This window comes from Maylandia zebra, linkage group LG19 (assembly GCF_041146795.1).
Source record: "Maylandia zebra isolate NMK-2024a linkage group LG19, Mzebra_GT3a, whole genome shotgun sequence".
NCBI classification, from domain to species: domain Eukaryota; kingdom Metazoa; phylum Chordata; class Actinopteri; order Cichliformes; family Cichlidae; genus Maylandia; species Maylandia zebra.
This window is the reverse complement of record NC_135185.1, coordinates 19,193,606-19,211,158: the sequence shown is the minus strand read 5'-3', so window position 1 is coordinate 19,211,158 and position 17,553 is coordinate 19,193,606. Positions and strand designations below refer to the sequence as shown.

The 17,553-nt window shown below is 40.1% G+C and overlaps 1 protein-coding gene across 8 annotated transcripts in view; it reads left to right on the top strand.

Annotated features, from left to right (window-relative positions):
- Positions 1–55: 55 nt before the first annotated feature.
- map4k5 (mitogen-activated protein kinase kinase kinase kinase 5) overlaps positions 56–17,553 on the top strand; it is a 28,309-nt gene continuing 10,811 nt past the window's right edge. For 2 of the 8 annotated variants that reach the window (XM_076877427.1, XM_076877428.1), the window contains exons 1-20: positions 57–478; positions 801–1,031; positions 4,653–4,710; positions 8,769–8,859; positions 9,933–9,997; positions 10,117–10,172; positions 10,261–10,308; positions 11,307–11,349; positions 11,457–11,529; positions 11,796–11,927; positions 12,038–12,100; positions 12,222–12,303; positions 13,246–13,362; positions 14,139–14,223; positions 14,952–15,023; positions 16,034–16,092; positions 16,278–16,339; positions 16,846–16,884; positions 17,354–17,398; positions 17,493–17,535. In XM_076877427.1, coding sequence (XP_076733542.1) covers positions 924–1,031; positions 4,653–4,710; positions 8,769–8,859; positions 9,933–9,997; positions 10,117–10,172; positions 10,261–10,308; positions 11,307–11,349; positions 11,457–11,529; positions 11,796–11,927; positions 12,038–12,100; positions 12,222–12,303; positions 13,246–13,362; positions 14,139–14,223; positions 14,952–15,023; positions 16,034–16,092; positions 16,278–16,339; positions 16,846–16,884; positions 17,354–17,398; positions 17,493–17,535 — 1,341 coding nt within the window. In that variant the 5' untranslated portion in view covers positions 57–478; positions 801–923. Of the gene's footprint in view, positions 479–800; positions 1,032–4,652; positions 4,711–8,768; positions 8,860–9,932; positions 9,998–10,116; positions 10,173–10,260; positions 10,309–11,306; positions 11,350–11,456; positions 11,530–11,795; positions 11,928–12,037; positions 12,101–12,221; positions 12,304–13,245; positions 13,363–14,138; positions 14,224–14,951; positions 15,024–16,033; positions 16,093–16,277; positions 16,340–16,845; positions 16,885–17,353; positions 17,399–17,492; positions 17,536–17,553 lie in introns of all 8 variants that reach the window. The other 6 variants (XM_076877430.1, XM_076877429.1, XM_004540033.3 and 3 more) reach the window with 5 other exon arrangements.

Sequence of the window (17,553 nt, the reverse complement as noted above, 5' to 3'; positions counted from 1 at the left end):
TAATAAATACGTGATTGTGGTTAGATTATTTTCCGTGATGCACTCGAATGCAGCAGCGTCCAATAACTGCGACTCCACAAAGATTAGTAACACACTGTTGCTTTTAAGGGAGCGTGTTATTTCAGTAAATCCAACAGTTTATTGTTTATGTAGTCTAACGTTAGTATTCTACCCATGAGCCCGAGGCTAATCTAAAACTGTCAGCCGAGGGAAATGACATGGCAACGGCAAAACTTAACGGTGGCTTGCGGGGATTTGAAGTTGACCCTGTCGCTTTTTCTCTGAAGGAGTGAACTGCAGCAGCAGCAGGAGGACCAGCAAGCGAGTGAAGTTTACTACTGTTCCCTCGATAACAAAAGAGGGGGACCGCCTTTGTTTGTTTTTTTGTTGGATAACTATTCGACGCCATCGCACAGTTAAAAGCCTGAAAACGATTCGGAGTTCAAGACATGCTCCCGCCGTGTTTGTGTTGTTGAAGGTATACACTGTTGAAGTTAAAGCCAGCCGAGAAGCTAACTTTAGCCAGTTAGCTAGCGTTAGCTGACCCGCCCGGATGCTAAGCCTCTCACCGGCTCTGGCTAATTGCTGGAATGACCACAACCTGCATGTTAATACCGTTATAATAGTCACTGCTTTTAAATGCTTGTCTCTTTATTACTTTTGAGGAGTAGTTGGCGGTAAATTAGTTAGTGCTTGCGTGACAGATGTCAAAGCTAAGCTCGTCCAGGGTTATTAATAGAGATTAATACTCGCTGTTTTTCTTTTGTGCACTTTTCCCCAAAAAACTTTCCACCTTTCAGGACATGGACAACAGGGACGGGCAGTCTGAGTAACACTGACTCAAAACCATTGTTGCATCAGATCATCGACACCACCGTTGGTCAGTCCAAATAAATGTAAAGGCATCTCTGGGTCAAGGTACCATGGATATCTTTACCCGACCAAGCAATGAAATCCAAAGGAGGAACCCTCAGCATGACTTTGAACTCATTCAGAGGGTTGGAAGTGGCACATATGGAGACGTGTATAAGGTACATTGATGTTCCCACAGTCTATCATTAGAGCTAGAGATAACATAACCCACCACATCATGACTAATCAGGCTGTCGCTGTAATTTAAGCCAGAGTGGTGTTTGCTTTGTAAGCCATGATAACATGTGGCAAACACATTGACAGGAGCTTTTGAGTGAGAGCCAGGTTGTGCATCCATTCATGCGCCAAACATTGCATATGGTGGCGCTTACTGTTTTTTACTTTGTTATCTTATTTTATTGGTTGGATCAGTTTGTTACCTGTATTTTCCTGCTTGTGGAGGCAGTGTTGCTAAACCAGTTTGACTGTTGTGCTCAGGTCGTTGCTTGTATCTTCTTGTTAGTTTGCTCTACCACTGTTGGTGGAGACAATGCAACATACATCAGAAATACATTCACCACTTACTTCAATAGGTACACCTGTTTAGCTGCTTGCTAACTGAATATGTCATTAGAGAGTCACATGGGAGTAACTCAACAGATAGGCATGTGGACATGGTCAAGATGGCCTGCTGAAGTTCAATTTGAACATCAGAATGAGGAAGAAATAAAGGTGATTTAAGTGACTTTGAATGTGGTTGTTGGTGTCAGATGGATAGTCTGAGTATTTTTGAAACTCTTTATCTACTGGGATTTTCCACCACACTATCATTGGTTGGCTTTACAGATAATATCTGAAAAAGACAAAAAGTGCCCAGTGAGCAGCAGGGGAAAATGCCTTGTTGATCCCAGATATCAGAAGAGAATGGCCAAAATGCTTTAGGCTAATAGAAGGGCAAGAGTAACTCAAATAACCACTCGTTCAGCATACCTCGTTATACAGAAGTATGCAGAAGAGCATCTCTGAATGCATAACATGTCTAACCTTGAACCAGATGGGCTACACCAGCTTATGTTGTAAATTGCCCTTACTTAGTGTACAGTCTCTTATTTCTTATTTTTTATTTGCATTTTCCATCTGCCTGTCACTTTGCTGCTGGAAGACTACAGTTTCCCCCAGTCAGGGTCCATAAAGGATATTTCTATTCTATTCTATTGTTCTTTGAAATGCGGTGGAACAGGAGATTCACATCATGGATGTGCACGTGACAAATGTGCAGCAACTGTGTGATACTATCTGTTAATATGGGCCAAAGGAATGTTTTGACCACCTTGTTGAATCTGTGCTGTGAAGATTTAAAGCAGTTCTGAAAGCGAAAGTGGCTCCAGGACAGTACAAGGACGTACCTAATAAAGTGGTCAGTTACAGTACATTGTGTGATGCATAACTTTTCAGAATAAGAGTTCAGCTGTCAAATTTGTGTTTAGTTTTTGGACATGGATATAGAAAGACTGTCAGCAATAACATATGATTATTTGGTTCCTTTTTCTCACTTGCATATGCGCTGTATTTATTTTGCAGCTTTTTGTGAGACAGTCTAGTTTCGTAAGTTTTTCTTTTTGGGGTTTTTCCCTTTTTTGTGGAAAAACTGGGCAAATAGTCTTGAGTCTACAGTCTTTTATTGCAGTTAAAACCAGAGGTCCAAAGTAAGAAAGAGTAGAGAGAGAGTAATTGACTGTTCGGGTGATTTGTTACCATGTTCTTCTTGAAAAATGGCAAAGCTTTACTTGTTCCAGCTGCACATTTATGAGGATTTGCTCCTTTTCTTTGTCAGATTGTTGTGAATCTCAAACATCTGGAGAATCCCCATAGAAAATCGAATGATTATATTAGTGCGTTGATGTATTTGTTTCAAGCCAATGCTGTTTTGCGTATGTGTTATTAATTTGCTGGGTATAGCCGACTAACTGCCAGATGTTTCCCACTGTTTGTCTGGCTGCGGCGAGGTGCGTTTTGCTGGAGAATTTTCTTGTTTATCCATCTGTCGCACACAAACAGACAAACCATCTGATGTAGACGTGATGGTTCTGCCGGGCTCACATGGCCTCCCTCCATACAAAGCCTTCCTGGCCAGCGAGCCAGCCCACCCTCCACCCCCAGACAGGCCACCGGTGGTATGCTGCGCCTGGTATTCTCCCGGAGCTCACAGGCTCAGAGCTGCAGTGAGTTGAAATATGATCAGGCCCCTGTCTAAACATGCGTTTCACTATGGGTGTGTTCTGCCCTTTGACAGAGAAAGCGCCTTTAGATTTGGGAAAAGTCCTCAGCATGGCATTCCTCACCTTTGAATGTTTACTACATGTGAATATATTGGTTTAACAATTTCATGGCATCTCTGTGGAGGTTATTTTGGTTTTCTTTAGTTGTAGAGTAATTCCCCAGGTTGTGAATCTTTTTCTGGTCAATTTCCTGTCATATAACACAATTAGAAAGGGAAAAACCAATCTTGGAAGGCCAGTAGATGAATGGAGTATCGATGGCTTTGAAAATATTTGCATCAAAGTTAAGTGTTGAGGGACAAAGAGGGAACTAAGGGATACTGTAAATAGTCAGTCACTTGTAGTAAAATCATTCTAGAAGCTAGTCTCACCACTCAGCAGCCATCTTAGTTACACATCCATTATTTGACCAGCTATTTTACAGCCTTATCTAAATTACTTATATTTTGATTGTCACAAGGGCATTAAAACTGCACTTATAGGCTCAACAATCAAATTTGACTTAAAAAAAATGCTAGAAAAGTTTTGTTTTCCCAAAATAATGGGGTACCTGGAGGTATTTTGAGTTGTGAAAAGTGCCAGGTCTTTCACACTTATGATGTTTACTCACTTTGTTCTATGTATATGTTCAGTTTGAAGGAATCAGCCTCACTGTAATTACCCTGAATTTGCGCAAACATGAGACCAGAGACGTGAGAGAGAGATGGAAAGAATCCTAATGGAAATGAGAAACAGTGTCACATGCTACATATTCTCTGCTTCATCTCGTATGTGGGTATTATAATGAAAACTCCCCCCTTTAGTGGCTTATTTCTTAGGTTGGTTACCTCTGCTTCAGGAAGTAACAAACAGAGGTTCAACACAAATACTAAACACACTTGAGTTTAAAGCAGAACAGTCACATGCTCTCGTAATATGTGCACAGTAGGAAAAAATTGTTCCGTTTTCTTAAATGTCTTTATGTTTGTGTGCACGCAGCTGCATTTTAAACAGTTTAAAGCTTTGTTTGGGTTGCTGTTTACATGTGTGAATCACCACCACATTCCACTACTGAAAGATGCCCAGGCTGCTGGGTTTTGTGGTTTATGGCTGATTTAGCCGCTCGTCCAGACATTTCACTCTCTCGGATTAGGCAGCATCCCGTCTTGACCTGGATTTGGACTTCAGTGAAACCTGCTGTAGCACAGGACTTTTACACATGATGGATGCTTTGTAAAATCTATGAAATACAAATATGCTTGTCGGCATTATGAAGTGATTCAGGGAAGAAACAAAAAATTAACTGAGGAATGACTAAAATATGCAGACATTCAGACATTTATTCATAAGTCACAGACGGTGTCCGGCCTTTCCCTGGTGGCTAATTTATAATGCTGGTTGGCCACAACTTCTTTTCTTTATTGACTTTTGTGTTCAAGTTTATTTGGTCTCTATAGTCAGTGTTTCAGTCAATACAGTTAACAGGCGGTGAGCAACCTACAGTTAAAGCCTCAGTTAAAATTGTGTTATTGTGTTTTTCAGGCTCGAAACATACAAACCGGAGAGCTTGCTGCTGTGAAGGTCATAAAGTTGGAACCAGGTAAGAGCTGTTACCTTTATTTCATTATCTCATCGCAGTGAAAAGAAAACACACAGCTTTTTAGCATTTTACAGAAAAAAACTCCCCTCAAATAACTGTAAAAAAAATTTTTTTTACTGCAACAAAACTGGACTTCTTACGTAAACTGAAGATTTTATATAATATTTATCAAGAAAAGGCAAATATCTAAACAGTGAAAAATAAATCTCATTTCCCAGCAGGAGTATGATGTGTGGTTTTGTGTACAAGGAACAGAAAGACTGGTTCCACTTTGGGGTTTATGCTGGTAATGACCTAGTGACAGAGTTAGCACGATCCAGATTAGTGGGATTACGGAGAGGGCTTTGTACCACCAGCGACCAGACAGAGCTCAGCTGATTAACAGCGAAGGAGGACATTCACTCCTGTTTATGCTTTTCTTTCATTCATCACATGTCTGGGTCAATGAAGAATCATAGGATCACTAATCAGTGTTTACATTTGTTCTTCTTGTCAAATGTTTAAATGTTTGATCCATGAACTTGATATATATTATTATTATTCTATATATTATTGTGCGGTAGTATGGATTCCTGCAGGACAGAGCATAAAAGTATGAATTTATCCTGACTTGGTGGCCTCGGCTTATGACAATGACTGAGATCAATGGTGCTAAATTTGTCTGATGGAGACCACAAGCTGAATATTTCAACTACAAATTTCAGAAAGCTGAAGCTGGTTGAGGGCCAAAACATGTCCCATCTTGTTATGTAATGCAGTTGAGCCGCAACGTATTTTCTTTGTTTGATTTTTTTTTCTGATGAAGGTTCTTGTTGATTAAGTTGAACGAAAGGCAGTTTATAAAAACGTGCATCACATGTTTTGACTGCTCAAGATAGTTTTTTTTTTTTTTTTTAATTGGCAGGCTGGTCGTAAACAGATGCAAAGAAACATTTCTCGTCTTTCTTGTCACGCTTAACCTGTTAAAAAAAAAATTAGGAAAGTGAGCTGCATGCCAAAAGACAGACTTGGCGAGGGAGGAACGTTTCTTGTTTTTATGATGGACTGTGCAAAATGGTCGATATGACTTGTGCAGACTTGACAGGTTATATAGGAATGATCAGAAAATATCAGATGAAGTGAGAAGGTTGGACTGCAAAGGCTTTAAAGCAAAAATTGTTACAGGTTAACTCAATAGATTATCAAGATGATCTAAACCTGTGTTCAGAGTTCCTTTCTTTTCTTTTCTTTTTTTTTTGACCCAGCTTTGGTCAAAGAAGGACTCCTTTCTTTACCTAATCTTTCGCAAGAGGCCCTCCTTTCTGTGCTCGAGGTAAACAGCTTTGGGTGGACCGTGCAATCAAACAGGTTTAACCAGGAGTGACGCCCGTAAGAAAATACGGGACAGAAAAAGAGTTAGGAGTGGTAAAACCTTCTGGCGGTGAGACTGTGGGGCTTTTGACTGCAGCATTAAAAGAAAAATAACCACTGAACCAAATTGGTGTGGGTTGTCACTGTGTGACCATTAATGACAAATGGAGAAGGACATTTCTTTGTTTTTCTTTTTTTGGTACAAACTCATAATCACTTCATCATTAGTCTGGTCGTCTTGTGACTCTAGTTTTTAAGTTCTGTGTGTTTGCAAAAACCTCCCAGCAGTTTCCACTAGAGATTCTCAGAACTATGTCACCAGACTTACCTTTTTTTTTATTTTACTTTCTTTTTTTTAAATTTCAACACATAAACAGTAACTTTTAATGTTTCCTAATCTTGTTTCTCATCTTTGGATGGTTCCAGTTAGCAGTCAGTTAAAATAAAGCCATCTTCTTCTACTGTCAGATATGTTTTTAAATTAAAAAAGGACTTTATTTCTGAGATTATCGGTAACAGGTTTCGACAAAAGTCCTACATACTGAAATGAAACTTGACACGATGAGAGGCATAGTGTATATTCAGAGCAGGGGGAAGCGCTCGATCTGGGAGGAAGTGGCTAAACTCTTAGGCCTCTGCTCACCAAGAAGAGAAGATTGTGGGGTGACTTGTTATGTATTTTGTTTTCTGTACTAAGCTCACTCACTAAAATTACTCCTGCTCAAATTTTTGTGGCTCTTCAAACCCTTTGCTGTCAGTCAACAGATATATTTAAGATTGTTTGTGATCCACACTAGTTCTCCCTGTACACATGTGGTATGACATAGTTATAACCCTGTTCGCCAAGGTGAGGCTTCATGTAGGATTCCATGAAAAAAAATTGGAGCTTTGCGTCAAAGCTGTCAAGCAGTTGCTTTCACAAGGTCCGGTGAGTGTGAGGCATTACTCATATTCTTATTATAGCCTCTTATCTATAGGACATTTAACAAATGGAGTGGAGGGAGTCAAGCAGAATTACGCCAATGCTCCACTTCCTCCTGTTGAGGCTTCTCTTGACCATATTGAGCACCGAGTAATTCAATCGTCATCATTGCACATGTTGAATGTGTAACAAAAAGTACAGAAGTAAAAACTATGGCAGTGTGTTGAGTAAATGGAAAAAGAAACTTTACCAAGTAGATTTAATTGTGAATCTGATTAAAGCTTTTTAAAGGCACATTAACAGGAATACCCCAGCGTGCGTGTAAAAAGCAGTTGGAGGTGTATTCGACTTTTGCAATACGTCTTCCTTCTGGTAAACTTTTCTTTGACATTTCAGCTATGTAAAAGCTGTAAGCAGAATGTCTGACATGCCACCTTGGTGACTGAATGAGTTTTCAGGGAAAAAGTCTCCTTCTGTGTCACTTAAAATAATGTGACGCACGGAAATGTGTGCTTTCTGCTATACTGAGTTATATGTAGGAAAATCAAAGGCATATAGATAGTGTTTGGTTTATTTTAAGACACGACTCGTGTATTGTTTAAATAGTTTGACTCGTGTTTGCATTCCAGGCACGTGAAAAAGCCTAAACTGTCCCAGACACACTGAAAACAGGTTGGCTGTACGCAAGTTGCCTAGTTGCTTGCAAAGTGTTTGTGCACAATAACGAGCCGCTGTGCTTCAGGAAGTTTTTCTGCTGATCATGCTTTCTTTCTGAGTATAACTAGCCCTGTATCAGAAAAGCTGACCCCAAACCACCTGGTTTGGTGTCTGAAGCACAGTATTGTTGTGTAATGCAGCTCAGTTTAATTTACTCTGATGATTGTATAACAGAAGCAAAAAAAGAGGTCTGTTCACATACCACCTCAGTTACAAGAATTCACAGGTTTGACCACAGCCTGGAAAGGAAATAAGTTTGTTTTCAGTAATTTCCTGTCACTACCAATGATGTGCAACCTACTATTTATTTAAGCAGAGAGTATATTTATGTGTGAATCAAAGAAAGTGGATTTTGTTCATCTGCATGTAGCGTTTCACTGGGAGAAAAGCTTCATCAGTTTGAGTACTTCATTTCCTAACCTGGATGATTGATCGCGGAACCAAAGACATTTATATATGAACTTAAGCTTAAAGCATTGCCTGTGATGACAGTCACAGAGTGTAGTTGATCTTAACCAGCTGTTAATGTATTCCAGGGCTGTCTTTCTATGCTCAACTGGGACAGCTGAGCTTACATATTTTTGTCTTTTTGCTTCCTACTGGTTAAATGTGGTGGTGATCTTTGCTGAGCTGGAATGCTGCTTTGATAATGACCTATACCACATAAACTTTAAAACCTCTCATGTCATTGAGTGTTCTGTATCCTGCTGTATTTACACAGGGATAAAATATGGTGAAACCTTGGCAAACATGGGAAGACTTTTTGTTTACTGAACTGAAAAGATAACAAAGAGAAGGTTTAGGGTTGTTTTTTTGCCTTTTTAAAGCCTAAAGTTTAAGGAAGATGCAAGCATTGTCACACGCTGGATGCTTGTGTGGTCGTTTGTGTCAACAGACTTTAGTGCCCAAAAAACATACTACCTCTGAGGGTTTTTACATGATCTTTAAAACTAAATGGTTTTTATTTTAAGACTGCAGTAATTTTCCATTTTAAAACAAAGCAGGGCAGAAAATGAAATAAACACTTTTTTTTGGTCCGTGTGTCTGTGATTTCTCTCTCTGTTTCCAGGGGATGACTTTTCCATCATACAGCAGGAAATCTTCATGGTGAAGGAATGCAAGCACCACAATATTGTGGCCTACTTTGGGAGCTACCTCTGGTAAGAGCCAGCACAAAATGCTCCTGCGTAGTCATTTTACCCTCACAGTTTGTTTTCTTTTTTTCCTCACTCTCACAGCCAGTCGAGTGCATAACATTTGTGGAATTCATATGTAACTGTCAAAAGGATTTAACAAGCCACTGCCTGAAACTCACATGATGTATTTAATTACTTAGTAAACCTGTGTGTGTGAAAGTATGACTCAGACTCTTCAACTGGGCAGACGGGTGCTGACTAGGCCCTTCGGTGCCAGGATGCTATTCTTCTGTTTTAATGGAGTCCATGATTTGTGGCTGGTATTTCAGAGGAAGTTGGCCCGGTTCCGCCCACATCTTCCTTAGACTTCCAGCAGGTTTAAATGGAATAAAAGCCTCTGAACTATTTTATTTGGCTATTCGTGCAGAGAGCTGTATGTCTTATCTCAGCAGGCATGTCTTATGTGGCGTTGCCACACAGAGCTCAACTGGATGCAGTAAAGCGTTAATGAGCAATGAACTGTGCATTAATTATTATAAAACTACCTTAATTTAATCAAAGGAACCCCTGTTTATCTGGGGAAATTTTAAGTTTCCTGTTGACCCCTTTAGTTACCTGAAATGGTTTCCATGACCACCTAAATGTTGAGTGAAACAAGGTGGCAGTGAGCAACCCCTCTACTGGTTCACGTGTCGTTTTTATTAGGACTGCAACCATTCTCTAAATTATAAGGCCTTGTTACTGTTTTTGGTCTGTTTTTATATGTTTTTTAGGGTGTAGCGTGTGAACAACAAAGCTGAGAGAAAACTTCTCACCACAGCAGCGATCGCTTGTTGTATTTTCAGCACACGCTTTACCTGAAGGCTTTTTAGATGTTCAGCTTTCATGTGAAACAGGAAGAAACTTTCTATGGAGGATTCATTTCCAGTTTCAGAACTCTTACACCTCTTATTCTTAGTTGTTTTTTATCAGGGAGCAATTTTATTTTATTTTTTCTAAAACAAGCTTCGCAGCTTCTCAAAATGTTTGTTTGCTCTGGTGTATTTTGTGACTGCATAAGTGGTTAAAATGTTCTTAATTCTGCTTTTTTTTTCTAGTCGAGAGAAACTTTGGATATGCATGGAGTACTGCGGGGGAGGATCTCTGCAGGACATCTATCATGGTGAGCTTTAGTTTTATTCATACATGGCAAGGTGCAGACATGAACTACGTTTTATTGCTATGCACCTTGTGCCATCTCTGTCTTCAGCCCTACTAACATTGAATGAATGTGTGTAATAGTGACTGGACCTCTGTCAGAGCTTCAAATAGCATACGTCTGCAGAGAGACCTTACAGGTAATTTACTTGGAATATTTTGAGGAAACGTTACAGAGTTTGTGGTTTCAAATGTGGTCATTACGTAATGCTGTGCCTTCCTTTACAGGGTTTGGGATATCTCCACATTAAGGGGAAGATGCACCGCGATATCAAGGTACAATTGGTTTTTATTTCATTTTCTTTGAATGTGAATTTTGTCTCCTTATCGTGGCTGTTGTAATACATCACATACAAACACCGACCGTCTGATGATACTTTAAGCAGTAAATTTCAGAACATCTCAAGAAAAAGCAGCAGCACAAGTAGCAGTTTCAGTACTATTAATGTCAGCATGAATGCATTGGTGGCCCTCAAAATGGGGCAGAGGTCGGACATGGCAGCATAGGTGTAAAACCAAAGTCACAGGAAAAGCATAACTGGGTGTGCTTGCTCGGAAGCATGTGACTGATGCTACTTTTGCACTTTTGAGCTGAATTTAACTTTGCTCGATGCATGCACTAAAGCCTGGAACTTCGCTCTCATGTGTTATCATAAAGGTCAGGGCTGGATCTATTATCTTTTTCAGCTCTATGCAGCAAGCACTTCCTGTTTCCTCTACTCTCACCGCAGGATGCCACCAGAGACACCGTCAGTCACAGCCAGCAGAAACAATATTAGTGAAACTATTAAAGGCTGTGATACTACTCCAAGTTTACGAGACGCCAGGATAGTAACATGCCGGGTGTTGCTGAGAAATCTTTACACATATAAAGCTGTTATTGTGGTTATTTCTGGCCCTGTATTTATCTTTTTAGACTCTGCTTGAGCGACTTTACGTCATTAACATTATAAGATGATCCTTATCTGCTTTGATATAGCTCTTCAGTTCAATCTCTGAAACACTCTTTAAGCCAACTTTTTCTGATTGGCTCCCCCTCGCAAACAGAAGGTTTGAGGAGCAGGTGGGCGGAGCTCCTGTGCTCACAGCAGTACAGTGTGTGCCTGAAGTGATCATATTGAGATCCATAATAGATACAACTGTTTGAATCTAATGTACATTTTTGAAACGTTGTTTTACATGAGAATCAAGCTTCATTCTAATGTTAATAAATTCTTGTTGTATGTTTTTTAAATGGATTTTCTCAGCATAAATCAAATGTTTACTCTTTACAGGGTGCCAACATACTGCTGACAGACAACGGAGACGTGAAGTTGGGTAAGTTCCTCTTCAGCATCTTTATTTCATAAGAACCTGAACTCCTGAACAGCCTTTAGCTGTATGTGCATTACATAATCTGAAAAGCCCTGTTATCCTTCTTACAGCTGACTTTGGAGTTGCAGCCAAAATAACAGCCACCATTGCCAAAAGAAAGTCCTTTATCGGAACACCTTATTGGTGAGTGTGTCATCTGTGTAAAACAGGCCTCTAGGCCCTTGACAGCTTTTGTTAGTTTGGTTAAAGAGCGCTGGTGAAAGACTCTAAGCCTTTTCAGCTCCATCCTAGAATATTTTTCACCATTTTCTAGATGAAAGTTCAATGTCACACGCTATAGATGTGTAGACCCTGGTACATTCAGGCCTCTGCTCTTTCACTAAAGCTGACTTCTGCTTTTTATTCTAACAAATGAGCCACTGCTAAATCTCTGTCCTCACTTTCTTTAGGATGGCTCCTGAAGTAGCTGCAGTGGAGAAGAACGGGGGCTACAACCAGCTGTGTGACGTCTGGGCTGTTGGCATCACAGCCATAGAGTTGGCTGAGCTCCAGCCTCCGATGTTTGACTTGCATCCAATGAGGTATGTTTTACTTCCTCCCCATAAATGATCAGTTAGAGCTCCCTTACATAATATATTAATACATTTTCCTCCTTGGCGTCATTAAATCCTCATTCCTTTATCTGCTGTAGGGCCTTGTTTTTGATGTCGAAGAGTAGCTTCCAGCCTCCAAAGCTAAAAGATAAGAGCAAATGGTGAGTGTTCCAAAGTAATCACAATGCTATTGTTGGATTGCGATATAATTTATACCTTTATACCTTGCTCTTAGATAATATGAATAATCGTTGTTTTAAACAAACTTATCTTATCCAACAGGTCTCCTGCCTTCCATAACTTTGTGAAAGTGTGTTTAACAAAGAGCCCAAAGAAGCGGCCCACTGCAGAAAAAATTCTAGGGGTAATAAATATTACTCTGGTTTTCCATGCGTGGTTGAAATGTTCAAAATAAAAAAAATATAGTGCAGTATGAGCGCTGATGTTTAAAAAATGTGAATGTTTTCGGAGAGTCTGTTGTTTTTTGCAGTGTCTTCTTCGTCTTCTTTTTTTCTTTTGCTTGTTGGCCTATGTTCCTTTGCAAATCTAAAACACCTGACAAACAAATAGAAGTTGTCATTCTGTCCAAATTCAGCAGAGCCTTATGAACCCCAGCTGGCCTCCTCAGCTTCTGTGTGGTTTGGCTGACGTTCTCAGTGTTTGGCTTGCCGTCAGACTCTGGCCTTGAACTGTTTTCAGTGTTTCGTATTTATTAAAGCTTATCTTAGTTTCAGCTCTTTAGGATGGGAGCCAGAGTTCAGTTAGCACCTGTTTCTAATTTTTAGGTATACAAGCACAGTGTATTCTCGTCTCATTAGTACAGCATGTATCTCTGAGGATAGTTGCATCCCAGAAGTCCTAGAATGTGATGATTTATCCTTATAGCTAGGAGTTGGTGATCTGTAACAAGCTTTTGGGGTAGAACACTACCTACAATCTGCAATCTGAAAAGAAAGTACACCCTCTTTAAATACAAAAGTTTTATGCATCAGGACATAATAAAAGAAATGGGGTTCTTTGCATGTCTTAAAATTAGGTAAATACAACCTCAGATGATGTCATTATTTAACAACTCGGGTAGTATTTCCCTAAATTTAAGACCTGATAAGGTCATGATTTGTAAAAAATCTTTGAACTGACAGAGAGTGTGCTTTCCTTTTCATCCACCCCCACATGAATCTAAATTCTTTGCTTCTGTACCTTTATGACTCTTATGTGTCAAATTGGTGTCAGGTGTCTAACACAAACAGCTGTTTTCCTGTTATGATCCTGGTAAAGATCTCTAACTCTTTAGTGTTTCTCCCAGCATGTGTTTATGGCTCAGACGGGTTTGACGAGGAGACTTGCCACAGAGCTTATTGATAAGATGAACAACCCGGACAACCACCAGAATTTTGGAGAAATGGATGAGGATGACCTTGAGGTAATAACTGACTCCAAATCATATATAGAAATGTGTGTTGTTAGGAGATTGTCTAAGAAAATCAAAGCCAACCCAGTCAACAAGCTAGTAATCAGAAATATAAACACACAACTTTTATTTATACCCTGAAAATATTAAACCTGTAATGCAGTTCTTGGTACATGTTTGTTTGAACATGTTTGAACTTGTTGCAAATAACTGATTTAAAGAAGTACGTTAAACTATCACTTGCTATTTGAGCTACACGACAGATTCTTATCAGTGAATGTAAATATTAGAATGTGTGACATGTTTTCAGCGGTGAACTATAACCAGCGAGCTTCTTTCAGGTCTTTCATGTTCCCCTAAAACTTCCCTTCCCCCTCTTCCTGATTCTCTCCAATGACATTATTATTCCGACTGGATTCAACATCACATCTATGTGGCAGCCAAAGAGGTGGTACCAGCGCTTTTTAAAGGACCATTGTGCTTTTCTCCCACTGACAGCAGTAGCACTGTCTTGGCCACGATGAGTGAAAAAACTCTAAAGGCTATTGACTGCAAGCAATAGAGCTTGTTGCAAACAAACAGCCACTGGGATGCATAATAATGTGATCATGCTCCAGAAAAGCTGGTCTCAGCTCAGCTTTGGCTAACCGTAACTCAAATTTTGTAGATAATCTAAAAAGATAATGCGATAACTAATAATTACACACTGAATATTATATAAGCTCCTAACATTTTACTGTCTTCTGAAGTGCTGCTCCCTCAATAAAAATTCTGTCTTTCACCATCAGTTTCAGGGAAACAGCGAAGTCAGACACACCATCCGCTCCACCAACAAGCATGCCAGAGCTGAGAGGACGCGCTCAGAGATCGACTGTAAGTGAACATCAAAGCTAAATGGATCATTAAGGCCAGCCCCTCTCCGCAATCGCTCGCTGTGCTTCTGTCCTGTCGTTGGTTTGCGTGTTAGCTGTTGTGAGTGGTTAGGTCGATCTAGGTCTGGTGGCATCACCAAGGGTCATTCCTTTAATCCTGCAGCAGAGGCTGGCACCTTTCCAGGCCACAGCATGTTTTGGCGTGTCTAAAAAAAAAAGTCTGTGGATTCATGGAAGAGAAAGTAAAGTCGCTTGTGCTATTTTTACATGTTAAGTGTTGTCTCATCTGTTGCTCAAGGAATCCTTCAAAATAGCTTGTCTGAAGGGTCTCTGAGTTTTCCTAAAAATCTCAAGTTTTTAGCCAGAAATTGTTTTCAAGAATTTGGCGATGGGTCCAGTTGTCACAGTTCTACATCTTGCCCCCTGCCCCTTCAGGGAAGCTGTGTTTTTTTTTTTTTTGTTTTTTTTTTGTGTCGCCGTTAGTTGTGATAGATAAAGCCGAATGCAGTGTTGTGCCTGTTGTGTCAGTAGTTTGTGGCCATTTCTTCATTTCATCATTTTAGAATGACCTAACAGCTGCCTGGCGTTGAGATAGGTGTGGTATTTATACCATGCTGCATTGTGTTTTGTGCTCGTCTGTGCTGTGATCGCTTGTATCAGATGTACTTCTTGTCTGGTTTCTTTTATCTAAATTTCTCACTGTTATATGACCTTCCCTCCACCATGAAGCAAACAATGGAACAGACCAAAGAGAGCCACCCTCAAGTCCTAGCTTCACTGAGGGACACAGGGTGGATGCAGGTCAGTGTGAGAGTAGTGAGACAGTGTGTGTTTGTCTAATTCCAACCCTCACCCCTAAGATTTCATTAGAAATATGATAATGTTGTAGAAATGGAACACTCGGTTTGACATTTAAATGGTACTAATAAGGCGATTTTGTCTGCATATAGTGGCTACCTAATGTAACTTCAGCTTTTTTGTAAGGCTGAATAATTTGGATATTGTGACATCTTGGTTCCTGTTAGGCTGACTGACTTGAAATTGCATTTAAATGACTAATCTTACCCTGACAAGAAAGCAAAGCTTGCCTCGTAAGACTCACCTGATCACTCGGCTTCAATTCTTTAAACTTTTTTATTGTTTTTCTTACCTCCCAACCTCCACACTATCTGGATATGTTGAGAAGAAAAACATGGGAAAGGGGAGGTGGGGAGGGATCTGTGGTCTGAATTCTTTAATACAACGCGTCTTTGTTAATGCGAAGGTGATTATGTGGGCTGATTTCTTTCACCTTCATAATTACAGCCGAATCATGTCGTATTTATACTGGACAGCAAACCAGACACCCTTATTGGATCAACTGTTTGACAGAACGCAACCTGAAGTCTAAACTGCTGAAGAATCTGTCCTGTGATGTATCTGTAATTCATGTTTCCTCACACTAATATTTCCCCAAAGGGAACAGGTCTGGTCAGCGTCAAGTTTAACCTGTGTCTGTCTTTAGTGAGCAACTCGTCTCGAAGCTACAGACCAAACATTCAAGTCGTAACATCGTAAATCAGTGAGGGATCTCTGTAGTGTTTTGGCAGGTTAACTGTTGTGGAAGCAGATGATCTGCTTTGGGTTTGTTCTTACACCTGTTTTTAGGTTAGGAAGGAATTTTTTCCCAAGTTTTCTGGTACTAATGCCCAATGTTGATAACTCCAGTGCTTTGTGTGTGTTGAAGTGTTGGATGCTGATGCCCTCTAGTGTCAAAGATGTGCGCAAAGAAAGGGAGAAAAGAAAAGAAACACCATCTCTGTTTTTTACAGTTGACAAGCTCCAGTTTAAAGCACCAGTACAGAAGGAAACTGCGGCTCATTATGAAACGGTGATTATCATGTTCTGTTTAAATCATTTTCTGTTTAACACTAATTTTAGTTTCTGTTTGTAGTGTGTGTGTGTGTGCGTGCGTGCGTGCGTGCGTGCGTGTGTGTGGAGTAAAAAGATATCAGATGATTAACAAAACTGCAGCTATGTAAATATCTATTTCTGTGAATGTATGCTTTTCCACAGGATGTCAAAGATAATGACTTCTCCCCCTGGAGTCCTTTTGCAGAAGGAGGAATAACAACCAGGTGATCCATGGAAACTGTTGTCATGGGAACTGCTCCCATTTACCCCCAGTTGTTCTCGTTCAGTCTCTACCTGGTTTGTCTTAGATAAATGCGCCTCATGAGGCTTAACCAGACAAATGAATTTAAGGCAAATTAAAGATTTGTTGTTGTTTGGATTTCACATCGTCTGAGTTTGTTTTGTTTGTTTTTTTACTTTGAGACAGTCAAAACATGTTAGTCCTAAAGAAACTACTCATTCTTGATTCTCTGTGTATATAGATTTTCTTCACTGTGTCTCATATTAACATGCTTGCTCACTGGACCTAACCTATGGCTGTACATGAGCTCACTCCCCTACTCCCCTTGCCCCCCTTTTGCACTTTGAAATGTCACTTTGGTCTTTAAGCTCCCTCTCACATGTCCATGTGCTTTGACTGTTTGTTTGTTTTTTGGGTTTTTTTTCCTCCTTCACCTTCTCTCTGTCCTCTTTTTGACTGTCGGTGTCGCTCTCGTCTTGTCCCTCGAAGGAGCCTTCTCAAAAGCGTTGAGGATGAATTGTTCCAACGGTAACACTAACACTGCATGTGCTGTAATAAGCTACGCCATCCAATCCACACCCTCCTTGCTGCGCCACAACCATTTTTTCAGCGTGGTCCGCCCACCTCCCTTTCTGCCTCCTCTTCATTCACCATGTGTGGTGTGACGATTACTGTAGATTTAAGCTGTGTGTACTACTGTTGTGTGAAGAGAAAAAGTGCTGAAATGTCAGCCTAACCATTTTGGGCTCAACTGCATTGAAGCTGCTTTGAAACCTACTTTTAACTGGTAGTTTATAGTAGTGGTCATAGTCATAATAATATCATTGTCCCCAGTAGGTTTAGGTCACCTCAAATGTGATCTAAAGTCTGTAGTAACACAGAATCTTCCCCTCATTGTTCTCATTCAAAGATAGGACTTCATATAAACATTTGCATTCCTCCTAAACCCAAATGAGTCTTACTTTCCGCGTTACTCATTACTGTGTTTGTCCTATAGGGGACACGTCGCCCATCTTGAAGATGCCTTTGATGATACGGAGCGGTGAGTTATGCCATCAGATTTAAATTTTATCATGAATGCATGACCTTTTGTTCTGCTGGTTTACACCTTACTGCTAAAAATGGTTCAATTTCAGATCAACCATCAAGCCAGGCGTTCCTCCTCCTCTGCCTCCAAAGGTAACACCTAAATTTAAA